Source organism: Chionomys nivalis, chromosome X (assembly GCF_950005125.1).
Source record: "Chionomys nivalis chromosome X, mChiNiv1.1, whole genome shotgun sequence".
In the NCBI taxonomy this organism is placed as follows: domain Eukaryota; kingdom Metazoa; phylum Chordata; class Mammalia; order Rodentia; family Cricetidae; genus Chionomys; species Chionomys nivalis.
Window position 1 is genome coordinate 119,361,426 of NC_080112.1, and position 14,298 is coordinate 119,375,723.

At 38.6% G+C, this 14,298-nt stretch overlaps 1 protein-coding gene across 7 annotated transcripts in view; it reads left to right on the top strand.

The window, feature by feature from the left end:
* Klhl13 (kelch like family member 13) overlaps nucleotides 1-9,833 on the top strand; it is a 178,077-nt gene extending 168,244 nt beyond the window's left edge. For all 7 annotated transcript variants that reach the window (XM_057760279.1, XM_057760286.1, XM_057760280.1 and 4 more), the window contains 2 exons: nucleotides 5,998-6,111; nucleotides 8,264-9,833. In XM_057760279.1, the coding sequence (XP_057616262.1) occupies nucleotides 5,998-6,111; nucleotides 8,264-8,751 (602 nt within the window). In that variant the 3' untranslated portion in view covers nucleotides 8,752-9,833. The remainder of the gene's footprint in view (nucleotides 1-5,997; nucleotides 6,112-8,263) is intronic.
* Nucleotides 9,834-14,298: the final 4,465 nt, after the last annotated feature.

The following is a 14,298-nucleotide window of genomic DNA, read 5'->3' on the forward strand; positions in this document are numbered from 1 at the left end:
TAGGCAGAAGTTTGGCCTAATTCTTCATTCTCCACCTTTAAAAGCCCATAAGCCAATTCTTTACAAATCTATTCACCATCATTCTGGAGGTGCTGGCCAATACAAGAAGATAAAGATTGTGAGTGAAACGAGAGCTGTCTTTATTTGTGAATAATATGACCTAATACACAGAAAATCCAAAGGAATCCATGGAAATCGTACTAGAACTAACAAAAGAAGAAGTAACAAGATAAAGTAAATGGACAAAGATCAATCGCAAAACTGGGCCTGGTAAAAGTGTCTATAATCCCAGAGACTAAGGCAGGAGGATCATGAGTTTGAGGCCGATCTGAACTACACACGTTTCAGGTCAGCCTGAGCTGCATAGCAAAACCCAACGAACAAACAAAAATCAATTGTAATTCCTAAAAATAACTGGAAAAGAAAATTTAATAAATGGCATTTATAAAAAAAAAAGCCCACAAGCTATTGCACTTACTAGGTCAAGTTCATTTACTGAGGCTCTTGTTCCGGAATTGATACCTAGTAGAGGTCACATCGTAAGATGATATTCTTCTCAGAGTAAATGTGAACAGTTCATTTAGTATTAGGCGAAATTGATTAACTTTGATAATTAAGGTCTGTGACCACTAGTTTCCATTGTACACTTCTGTCTTCCTAACTTCACATTGGTTATGAGTCTATTTTAACGGAAATATTTTGGCTAAATAAATTAACCCCATAAGGTATATTTTTCTTACTTTGTATTAAATGTGAATAATACAATTTTTCCTATGGTGAATGCCAGGGATACCACATTTTCTATCTGTCAGCATGGTTATTGTTTAATCTCTTTTATTGTCTAACAATATATATTTTTAAAAGTGTCTACAAAGAGTTTTTGTTGGTTTAAAATTGTTTGGTGGGTTTTGTTAGTTGTTGTTCCTGCTGCCCAATGTGGGATCTAAAACTCAAGAGTATTGTATATGGTAGCCAAGCACTGTACTACTGTGAGGTAGAGTCCTTTGATTCTCCATAGAGTCCTTGAGGTATCCCAAGCTCCATATTGTCTGTCATGGCTTTAAATACTTACCAGAATCTTTTTTCCTAGTATTGTAAGAAATAAAAGAGACTTTCGTAGTCTATAGAGTAAGATATTTATTGGAGAGAACTACTCTTACTTCTATACTGTTCTATGTATTGAGCACTTTCGTATTAGTGACATGGCCTTAATGTTACTGAGCTTTTTGCTCTGATTTCTCTCCTTTGGAGTTATGATAGTTTTCCTAGGACCAAGCTCTATAGATTTGGGAGGGCCTAGATAGCACGATTATTAACTGTGCTGGTTTCCCAATTTATTTAATTTGGAGCCTTCTAAAAGCATGAGGCCCTCATGCCCTCCCTCGGTATAGAACTGTCACGTCAGGTCTCCGTAGTTTAACCACACACCTTATCTTCATTGTAGTGTTGTAAGTTTATGCGATCTGAAAATGTCTGGACAGTACAAGTGCTGATTTTGTGATTTATTGGAAAAGTAGCTATGATAGAGATAGTCTTCAAGAGTTGACAGAACTCTAGATAGCTAACCGTGGCAATTAGTGGTCATTTTGAAAAGTCTATTTGCACATGAGATGGGTCCCTTTCTTAGTACTTTCTTGATATTGTGATCATTCCTGTGAATATGCAGCCACTTAATTTTCATTGCATTGTCCCTAATATTAATTAGAAGTATTCTTCTTCTGGGAATTATACTCTGTAAGCCAAGGAGTATCATTATGTAAAACTAAGACACTAGAAGCTTCCTTTTTGTCATGCATCCTGCGTTCTGTTTCTCTTATGTTGTGCCTGGATAGTAACAAGAAATAAGTGAATGCATTGGGCAAATGGCATATGAATAGACTACCTTGAACATGCTCTGTACCTCTAATTAGAGAAGATTGAATTTATGTATTTATAAATATGTATATAGACACACACATACATGAACAGTTAAAGAGCTAAAGGCCATGAATTTGAAAGCAAGATGGGGTGCATGGGATAGATTGGAAGGAAGAAATGGGAGAAAAAAGATGTAATTATATTTACTTTAAAAAATGATTTTGAAATAGGCCTGTTGGTACTGTTAGACTATGACGAGGCCCAATGGCACGTACTTGAAGTCTTTGGGCTTGAGATGCTGAGGAAGGATGATCCAGAGGTCAAGACCAAACTAGATCACATAGTGAGACCCTCTCTCTTTCTTTGTTTTCGAAACAGGGTTTCTTTGTGTAGCTCTGGAGCCTGTCGTGGACCTCCCTTCTGTAGAGCAGGGTGGCCTTGAACTCACAGAGATTTGCCTGCCTCTGCCTTCAAAGTGCTGGGTGTACCACCACACCTGGCTGAGACCCTGACTTTAAAAAGGTTTCATAAAGCTTAACGTAAGGATAGATAACTACTTTAAAACATATTATATTGTGTTATCTACCTGAGATGCTATAGATTAATTTTAGTCTTATTTCACAAATTGCATTTTTTACAACTGTTTTTCTGGTTACAATACAGGTATTAACCTGCCTTGTTACAAGGCTGCTCTAGTTGTAATTTAAGATCTCTCCCTTAGCTGGGCATAGTAGTGCATGGCTTCAATCCCAGGCAAAGACAGGTAGATATTTATGAGTTCGAGGCTAGCCTGATCTACAGAGAGAATTCTAGGATGCAGAGAAAGGACAGACAGGACAGACATGGAAACCAGGGCGTGGGGGGTGGAGATAGAGAAATCTCCCATCATTTATAACTTATAAAATTATTCCTAAACTTTTGTAGGAAATGATTATTTCCCAATCAGTATCACTGTCAAATACTTTTTTTATTAAATATTTTAAGGTACAGTATATTGGAGTTTTTAAAATTATATGATTGACACACTAAGCGCATTTAAATTGAGAGTCTTGGTTCCGGAAAAGACTTCAGGCCAGAAAGATTTTCCAAAGCTAAACTCAAGATTTCCCTCAGGCCAGAAAGATTTTCCAAAGCTAAACTCAAGATTTCCCTCATTTTCTGCCCCTAACCAGCACTCCTTTGGAGCTCCGCCTACAGTCTTGAAGTGAGAGGGAGAGTAGACTGCCTCCTGTTGTCCTCTGTCGTTCTGTTGAGGTAGCCAAACTAGATCTGTTTGTCCTTGGTTTTCCTCTTCCCTGTGAACATAGTGAGTTCTCCTGAATTCTATCCATTAACAATTATCCCTTTATATGAATCCAAATACAACTTGTATTGGTTGCCCTGTCTAGTTTTGCTGCTAGCATTGTTTTTGCACCAAAGAGGTCTAAAGAAAGTCTTATATAAACTTCTGAGTATTTCAGACAGAGACTGGATGGGTTTTATTGTTGTTCTTTGTTTGTTTGTTGGAATTCCCCTTATACAGACTTGTCAGCATCTCTTCCTGTAAATGAGCATCTCCTCTTTAACTCATTAAATTTCCACACTCACATGCCTATGTAAATAGAAAAGGTGATGGGAAGAGGATGGCAAGACTCAGGGATTGGTGGGGAAAGTCTCTTAACGATTTAATGGGTTCATTAGTGCCAGTGCATTTTGTATTCTTCATAGACACAATATCCATTGTCCATGCATAAATTATAAAATGAAAACAGTGGCAAACTTTGTAAGTCATGATAGATCATTTTAATATACTGGGCCTTTTAAATTTCTCTCATGAAGTGTGTGGGGGGTGGCTAAGGAGAAAATTATCTAAGCCTGTAGTACACAAAGCAAAGATGGTATACATGCATGTCTGGTGTATTGCTGGATTATAATTTTTTGGACATTCTGCTTTCCCTGATATTGGTTGTAATAGGAAAGTAGGAACAGTGTATAGGAGCTGCCACTTAAGTGAAAAGGTATTCTTTTATTTCTGGCATCTTTCAGAACAGTCCTTTGGTTCTTCTTTTCCAACCTTTTAAACATGTAATGTCCTATAAGATATTGGCCTTCCATTGAGGTTTTCCATTTTGAAGAAGACTATAATGGTTCAGATTCTTCCTTGCTTCCATTTCAGTTTTCAGTTCTTGAACTGTTTCCATTACCTGTTTGGTCGTTTTTTTCTTGGTTTCCCGGGGTATCATTTACGTATTTACTCATTTCTTCAAACATTTTATTATACTTCTCATCCATTTCTATAAGGGCATTTAAATGAGGGTCTCTGAGAGAAAGGAAATAAGCATCCTAATTATAGTTATACACCAGAACCTCAGACCACTGAAGTAGAGTTTCTAGTTTAGGGGTCAGGACACTTCTTGTCAAGTCCCGGAGACACTATTCATAGCTTTGTGGGATATCAATTCTCTGTCACAACTAATGAGCTCCACTCTTGTAGAGCAAAGCAACTGTAGACAATTTATAACCAAATATTTGAGCCTCAGTTCCAATAAAACTTTATTTATGACCACCAAAATTGTAATTTCATATCATTTTCATGTTACAAAATAATCCTTTGGTTCATTTTTCCAATCATTTAAAATATCTATCTGTCTAGATGTCTGTCTGTTTGTCTATATCTAGATATCTATGTTTTTTAAGAGAGGGTTTCTCATTATAGCCTTGGCTGTCCTGGAAGTAGGTCTGTAGACCAGGCTGGCCTTGAACTCACAGAGATTCACCTGCCTCTGCCTCCCGAGTGCTGGGATTAAAGGCATGCGCCACCACCACCCAGCTCCCAACCTTTAAAACATTTTAAAGTCATTTATATTGCTGAATTATAGGCCATACAGAGATGGGCAGGGATTGAATTTTGCTGACAACTACCTTGCATTTCCCCGGGTGCTTATGGTTGTAACCATTACTTTATGGTTCAAGTCCCTTGCCTTTTACTAACTCTGCCGTCCTCCGCTTGTCAGTCTTATGGGCAGTATCTGTATTTACTTATTGCACAAAAGTGGAAGACAGAAACGAGGACAATGTACATCAGACTTTGAATCAGCTGCATTTTATTTTCATAATGAACACGGATTGATTTTCCTAATAAAAACAGTTGCACACGGAAGAACTTTAAAGGTTGACAGTAAAGCTAAGGGAATTTAAATATATAAAGGAAATTGATGGCTTAGCTGAAAAAAAAAAAGGAAGTTTCGGGTTGATGAGCAGTTACCCAGTTACTGAAGATGCATTCCCATCATGCAGTGAGAGGCTCCTGAATGAGAATCTATGGATGGATTCTTACAACCCCTATTAGAAAAATGCAATTAACTTACGGACAGAGGAACAGCATTATCTCATCATGTAAGAGAATATTAACAACCACAGAGATTAGCTATTTAATTTCTAACGCCACCATAAAAAGAATAAGAGAAACTAACAGAAACTGCATCAAGACAGGTGGAATTAGATATTGGAGAGGGTGGTTATGATGGAGAAGCTTCAAAGTTCAAGGAAAAAGTGTTGCATTAAGAGAAGCATATAGCTAGTCAGGAGAAGGTGATACCTGGAAGTCTTTTTTAAATCCCCTGCTTGTCTGTAAGATTAGATGGCTTTCTCATAGAAATCTGTCTATTTGTTACTTTTCTAATGTTACATGGTGCACAATCCATTAAGTTCCCTTGTGTATGTGTGAGAGGGTCAGAAAGCTGGGAGAGAATCGTGTACACTCAGTGTGTTTGCTTGCCCAGGTGACAGTCACTGTGAGTTTTTTTTCATATTTTGATGTTTCTTCTTGTATACTATGTCAAAATAGGTACTCAGAGTTGATTGGTTATTCCTTCTTTGTGATTTTTTCCTTTTCTGTATTTTTAGAGCAAAGAAATTTAAGAAATGTCAAATTAAAAAGATACAAATGGCAGAAAAGAATCCTTAGTGATTTTTACAGTTCTATGATGTGTTAAATATTATATCGTATAGCCTAATATAGCATGTTTCACATTAACATAATATAAGAGCCCCTCTGAGGTCTCTCATTGATTTATGCATTTTCAGAGATTAGCATATTATTACCCTACTAAAAAGGAAAAAACCTGAGATAAAAACCATTGTACCTCTTTTTCTTAACAGCTACAGTAGAATGTTACAATCCAAGAACAAATGAATGGACCTATGTTGCCAAAATGAACGAACCTCACTATGGCCATGCTGGAACCGTGTATGGAGGAGTCATGTTTATTTCAGGTAGACAATTACACAACATAATACTATCTATACTTTTAACTATATGATCTCTCCATATAGTGCCAGTAACAATAACAATTCTTAGAAAATAGTAGGCAAAAGATAATTAATATTTTAGGAGTAATTTTGTGTGTACATTTGCATGTAAATGCTTTGAGCATTCTAAACACTTATAAGCTAGCAGCAAACCAATTATACACGTATAATTTTTTTTTTAATTTATAAGAAACTGGAAAGCATTTAGACTTGCCAGTTCATTTTTTTAAAGCCTCAATACTTTGTATTCTAGTAAACATCAATCATTCTCTGTTAATATGTAGTAATTTGTTTTCCTTATTATTTGCCTAAGTCATGTTAGGAAATATTTCATTATGTAATATATAAGCTCTGTTGTGCATAAAACATGCATAATACTCTGTTTTAGTGTAATCCATCACACACATACAAACATATATGTGTATATATATATATATATACATGTACATATATATCACATAAACACACAATATTCCCTTAGTATTATAATGGAGTTCTACTGTGGTGCCATTATATGCAGAGATATAGTTCTATAAAAATGCTAAAATGACTGGTTTGTTCAGAATTCAATTGATAACTTTCATTCTCAAATAGTTTGTGCTTGAATTGGCCTTTTATAGAATTCAGAAGTATGTCTTAACCTAATGATCACTTTTGATACTGACATTTAAGTTTTTAGACAATTTTATTTATCTTCCCCTTTTCTTTCTCTCTCTCTCCCTTCCTTCCTTTCTTCCTTTCTTTCTTCCTTCTCTCCCTCCCTTCCTTTTTTTTTCTTTCTTTCTTCCCTAGTTCAGTCTGCCTCTAACACCTTGCTCCCCCAGGGAAGCAGTTATGTTCTTAGAAGAACAAAATTGTTAAATTGTAAAATAAGTCACAGAGCGTTGCCTTGTGATGTCTGTAATCAAAAGGGGTTAGTGAAAGGCCTGTAGCATTTGATCAGCAGGTTTCCAGGGTTCAATTCACGAGTGACCATGGAGCGAGCATCTTATATCGACAGAGTCATAAAGGAGATCATATTGCATGACCTACCTGTTTCGTGTGTTTGAAATCTCTACTACCATAACAAGAGCTCCCAGTTCTCAGGGGCAAAACTGACATTTGAATGGTTTCAGGAGCACTTTTCTATAACTGGTGTATGTTTCAAAAAAAAAATCATCTTCCACATTGATATAAGACTAGGAACCAACCAAGCCAATTTTATAACCCAAAAGAAAACTAACAAAAAAAAAACCCCACAAAAACAATGATTTGTTCTCTAGTAGGCTTTAAATCATAGAAAGTGATGCTTCATTGATTGTTGCCTTGCCGCTTGATAACTCTTCAAATGGTACAGCTAAAAGATTAGCATAGCTCTGCTCCTTGTCTGCCGAAGGTAGAGACTGATACCTTCATTCCATAGGTTGGATTATGTAGCTTAGTCTTAATCAGTTTGTAGGTTATAAAGACCCAATATACCAACAACCAACTGATATATATATATATATATTTTTCTCATAATGTTCAGAATTCTAATTTTTTTGCTTTGCAAAGCAGATAGCAGATGTCACCTTCTTCCTGCTCATCCCAAACTCTACAAAACCAACAATTTTGTGTAGTCTTCCTGGTTGGTGTGTTACTGCCATGAGACTTTCAACACTTTTTAGTAAACATTTTGCTTCATATTCCTAATCCTAATGTGTTAACTAGAATGGGTATTCTGATTTGGAAAAGGAATTAATGAGTACCCAGATTTTGAAGGGCTCTAGCCTCGTGCTTAGTCTACCCACTAAAATATCACAACAGACTGATTCTTTTTAGTTCAGATTTACTACTGACTCAACTCTAATAGTTGCCAAAATATATTTCCATTCATTGAAGCTTCTTAAGTATGATCAATCTCCATTTGAGAAAGTTATTGTAATAATATAAGACCTTTTTCATTTGTCTTAAAATTTGAGAATGATATTTTCTTTATTTTTCGTTAAAAGAATATAGAGTGACGATATTTATGAATTTACTATTTGTAAGCTGCAATCTGTCATAAAAGGTAGCTAAAAGTTAGTTATCTATGGGAGAGCCTTACTTTTACATTTTAATGACCTCTTTCCTCATACCTATTATTTTCATTCTCTAGGAGGCATTACCCATGACACTTTCCAAAAGGAGCTCATGTGCTTTGACCCTGATACTGACAAGTGGACCCAGAAGGCACCAATGACCACTGTCCGAGGCCTCCACTGCATGTGTACAGTGGGAGATAGGCTCTATGTCATTGGGGGTAACCATTTCCGGGGAACCAGTGATTATGACGATGTCCTGAGCTGTGAATACTACTCTCCTATCCTTGACCAGTGGACCCCAATCGCTGCCATGTTAAGAGGGCAGAGTGATGTTGGGGTCGCTGTCTTTCAGAATAAGATCTATGTGGTTGGTGGATATTCGTGGAATAATCGCTGTATGGTTGAGATAGTGCAGAAATATGATCCAGAGAAAGATGAATGGCATAAGGTTTTCGACCTTCCGGAGTCCCTTGGGGGCATTCGAGCTTGTACGCTCACAGTTTTTCCACCTGAGGAAACCACACCCTCCCCTTCTAGAGAGTCTCCTCTTTCTGCACCCTGATCATCCTTACAGTTAAAATGCTATATTCCTCTCTTTGCAGTGTGTCACGATTATCTTCTTCCCCCCCCCCCTTAAGTAGTGTATCTGTTAGAATTAGCCTCCAGTAATTGATACAGATATTTGAAAAATTGATATTGATGTTACTTGTGATGTTTGTATGGCCTAGAATGTTTATAAAGTGGTAAGAAACCATCCTGGAAATATCTCCCATAGAAGCTGATGCTTAACATGAAAAAAAAAAGTATTGTCTATAAAATGTTTCTTCAGTATTTTCTTCATGCTGTGTGCTGGGCGTAAGGTATTCGTCATCTTACATTATAATAAGCTAAGTTAAAGGTGGATTATAGTCAGTGTACATCTGTGCTCACTAGGCTTCAGAGTAAAGACCTTTCCTTTCATCTTTAACTGTAAGATGTCAAAGGGAGGCAGCCTGCTCCAGCAAGAAACAATACGCAAAAGGTTGCCAGCTCGCATGAGCTACTCCCTCTTTTCATAAAGTATTTTTGACACATCTGTCAACCCACTTGACTGCGTGGGTGCATTGAGAACACACCAAGTTTCTTAGACACACAGGAGAAATAACAGAAATTCACAACACTAATTTTGGGAGAGGGAAGCATGACCCCTCTGCTTATAAGACTCAATTAGGGGTTTTTTTTAAGTGTGTATAAATATACACGCACAAACTTATATCAAACACAAATTTTTAAAAATTGAGTATCAGGTCAAATAAACGTGAAATTAAAAAATAAATCTTCTAAAAAGCAGCTTCAATGAAAAATGGGGATTCAGTATGTCTATACCGAATGCATATATGTAGAACCATACTGAATTTAGGTGGATAAGGGCTAGAAATTTTGAACAACTAAATTTGTCACTTGGCCAAATTTTATCTTAAAAATCTGTATTCTCTTCCTTCTCCTTTGCTGTTGAGGTAACTTACCGTTCTGTGTATTCTGTGTACTCTTGGTTCATGAGGTTATTTAGCACAAAGTGTAGCAGCTTCTCCAGAAAAGCTGCCTTGCTCTATGATGTTCATGTTTTCCCTTCTTTATTCAATAAAAAAATCAGTGTTGCTCTGCTCCGTGCTGTCCCGTTATTCTCTGATTTGACTTCCATTTATTAAAAAAACTTCCGAGGTATGAGAATGAGGAAGTTGTGTGTATGTGACATTTATTCAAAGAGGAAAGACTTGGGCCAGCCCTCGCCTCACTGTGAAGACACTGCTTGTGGCCTTTGAAGAATTAGTTTGTGAAGAAGCTAATTGGCTATTACTCAGCTGCAGCGCCATGCCTGGGTAAACTACAGAAGCAATTACATGCCCCCCTCCCTTTCTTTTACTTTTCTTCCTTCCCTGCGGTGACCTACAAAACTAGGTCCAAAAACCATGACTGGGGCGATGAGGGAAATGTAGCTATGACAGACACAGTCACAGGAAAGCTGGCTTCTGGTGAGGTGTTGCCACTCTGGTGGAGTGGTGTTTGCTTGTGTTGCCCTTCAAGCGTGTTAGTATGTACAGCATGGGAAAAAGGAATAGTCTGGGTAGGTGCTATCTATAGGCGAGCAGGCTCAGGCTGCAAGCATCTGAAAAGAGGGAATTGCAGTGGGTAGTTTTGACTAACACTGGTCAATTGTTCATAAACACTTGTACTTGAGCCAGAGGAATAAGTCTTTGCCAATTTCAAGTTTGGCCCCTATGGGGAAAGGCTTTGCCAATTTCCCATGGTTCTGAGGCCTTCATTCTTGTCATGGCTGTGTCCATGTCAACACTATGCATTCACTCAGGACTTTACTCACTCAGGGTTCTTTTGTTCCCTATACCCCCTGTCCCATCCCTTTCCTTTTTCCTTGCTTGAGAAGTTATTTCTTAATATATTGCTCAGGTTGCCCTTAAATTTCTGGGCTCAAGCCATCTTACTGCTTCAGCATTCTAGAAGCCCAGGCTCATGCTACCTTACTGGGATAAAGGGCAGTTATATTTCTGATAATAATTTCTCTGGTGCTCAAGATCCATCTTGTCCACTCAAGTGGAACTATGTAAAACAACTTCTTTTTTATTTATTTTATTTTAAAAAAGAAAACCAACTATCTTTTTTTTTCACTATATGGAAAAAAACTTCTAAGATTTTTTTTCCTAACCTAGGGTTTTAAGGGAAAAAAAAATTACCATCTCTTCTACGTCGTCTACAAATGGTTGAATGTAAACTGAACCCAAACCTTAGGGCTATTCCAAAGCACAACTAATGAGTCATCTAATTTCTTACCCAGAGGGATAGATTGGCAGCATAGATTTCATCACTTCCATCTTGAGTTAAATATAGTTAAAGAAACAAATTTCCCATCAGTGGTACTTTTGGATATTGTTAGAAGAACCTAGCATAAATTGGAAAGATTCCTCCCCTCAGGCAAGATTTTTCCTAAGTGAGCACAACTTCTCTGGGGATTTTAGTTTTTCTCTACATGGGCAGATTCTGCAACATTTATTTTAGCTAATACCTCCCTGAAAGTGGAGTTGACAACTAATGATCCTGAAGGAGTCCAGGTGGGTATTCCCGATCGGGTCACTATATTCCAAGAAGGAATATTCCAGGATTCTTTGCATCCTGGGGCTATCCAGCCCTCATTCCACAGGGTCCTCCCTTGCATTGGTAGGAGGAGAATGGAGCGTTACAGGTGTGAGTGCTGGATGGTCAGTCTGAGAAGAGGCATGTATCCCTTCTACTCACATGCTATTGGCCAGCAGGCTTGTGGCTCCAGTGGTTCATCTGGAAAGAGGCATGCATCACTTCTAGCCGTATTTTACTGGCCAGAAGCCCTTTAGTTACATAACAACACAAAGGGAATTGGAAAGAAAGAAGAGGAAGTGAGGTTGGTGTCTAGCAACCTGTCACAGGGACTAATGTAGAGCATATGCAATTCTCTTTTCTGCAGCCACGCCATGTGTTATTTAGAAGCAATTAATTTCACACGTTACTGTAATACCTATTATTAGTTCAAACAGCTGGGGAATCATTAACACGTTTCTTTGTCATCACATTAACTATTTTCTTTTTCAAAAGGAATCTTTGCCACTGGTCATTGGTCGACGTTACAGGCATTTCTTGCCCTTGACTGTTGTCCTAATACTGCTGTGACCAAACACCATGACCAAAGCAACTTGGGGAGCAAAGGACCTCTTTGGCTTACACTTCATCACACTGTTCCTCTTTGGTGGAAGTCAGGACAGGAACTCGAACAGGACAGGAACCTGGAGGCAGGAGCTGGTGCAGAGGCCATGGAGGAGAGCTGCTTACTGGCTTACTTCCCATGGCTCGCTCAGCCTCCTTTATATTAGAGAACCCAGGACTACCAGCCCAGGATTGGCCCTACTCACAGTAGGCTTGGCCCACCCCATCAGTCACTAATTAAGAAAATGCCCTACATCTGGGTCTCCTGGAGGCATTGTCTTAACTGAAACTGAAAGGGTGCCTCTTTTCAGAGCACTCTAGCTTGCGTCAAGTTGCCACGAGACCAGCCAGCATACTATATCTTCATAGGCTCTCGCTATACTTGAATTTTCAAAAGGCTCATGTTTTTCTTCTTGGACAAAATAGCTGGGGTCTAAAAGGCAAGATATTATTTGTTTGTTTCTATAATTTTTACAATATTCATGTGATTAGTGTTTTCCTAAAAAGGTAGAATTATGTCTTTAAAACTTTTCCTTATTTTACAGTCGCTGGTGGAGATGAAACCCAAATAAAAGTGTCAGCATTTTGAAAGTGTTTCTGAACTTATCTCTCAGAGTCTTGAGGGCAGTTAAATAGTGGCTTATTGTTATTAATTCCCAGCCTGATCACAGTTTCCCCTCCCTCCTCCATTTTCAGTCCCTCCCCAACTTCTTAGCACCCCCCCCACACACACACATCCACTTCTACTCCTTTCTCCTCGGGCAGGGCTCCCATGACCATCAGTCAGTCATGGTATATCAAGTTGCAGTGAGACTAGGCACCTCCTCTCCTGTTAAGGCTGGATGAGGCAACCCAGCAGAAGGAAAGGTGATATAGGAGGGTCATCTGTCTCGTGTTACTTTCATTGGTTAATAAAAAAACTGCCTTGGCTTTTTGATAGGACAGGTTTTAGATAGGTGGAGTAGATTGAACAGAATGCTGGGAGAAAAAAACAGAGTCAGTCAGACGCCATGCTTCTCCTACTCAGGACGGACGGTGGTTAGGCTCATGCCAGTAAGCCACAGTCAAGTGGTGATAGACATTAATAAAAATGGATTAATCAAGATGTGAGAGTTAGCCAGTAAGAGGCTAGAGCTAATGGGCCAGGCAGTGTTTAAATGAATACAGTTTGTGTGTTGTGTAATTTTGGGTGTAAAGCTAGTCGTGCGAGAGCCGGGCGGGACAAAAAGCAGGCCTGCCCACAGCTCCTTCTACAGAAAGGGTCTCAAGAGCATGTAACAAAGTCAGAGACAGCCCCTGTTCCCTCTGTTAGGATTCCCAAGAAGAAAACCAAGCTATACAGCTATAATATATATGCAGAGGGCCTAGATCAGTCCCATGCAAATTCTCTGGTTGGCGGTTGAGTTTCTGCGAACCCCTATGAGCCCAGGTTAATTGATTCTGTGGGTTTTTCTATGCTGCTTTTGACCGCTTGGGCTCACATAACTCTTCCTCCCCTTCTTTCCCAGGATTCCCTAAAGTTCACCTAATGTTTGTCTGTGGGTTTCTGCATCTGTTTTCATCAGTCGCTGGGTGAAGTTTGATGACAATGGGCTAGGCAATGATCTATGAATATAACAGGATATCATTAGGAATCATTTCGATTATGCTGGTTTCTCAGAAAATTGGAAATCGACCTACCTCAACACCCAGCTAAACCACTCTTGAGCATATACCCAAAGGATGTTCAATCATACCACAATGACACTTGCCCAACTATGTTCATATTACCTTTATTCCTAATAGCCAGAAACTGGAAACAACCTAGATGTTTCTCAACCAAAGACTAGATAAGGAAAATGTGCTCCATTTGTACAGTGGAACATTACTCATCTGTAAAATATGATGGCCTCATGAAATTTACAGGCAAATGGATGGAACTAGAAAAAAAAATATCACCCCGAGTGAGATAACCCAGACCCAGAAAGACAAACGTGGTATATACTCACTCACCCATAAGTGAATATTTACCATAAAGTAAAGGATAACCAGACTGCAATCCACAGATCCAAAGAAGCTAAGTAACAAGGAAGAATCAAGGTGAGTAGGCATGAATCCCACTGTGAAGGGGAAATAGAAGAGATATCACAGGTGGATGGGGAGGGGTCTAGATTGGGGGGGGTCAGCATGGGAAAAAGAGGAATCAGGTAGGGAGAGGATAGAGGGAGGGACAGCTGGTGTCAGGGGCATCTCTGGGATGAGATAGAAACCTAGAGCAATGAAAACTCCCAGGAATCTATGAGAGTGACCCTAGCTATTACTCCTAAAAATGGTGTTTTATTGAATCGCATGCACTTTTTTTTTTTGTTTTTCATTTCAAGACATTTCTGTGGAAATTTAG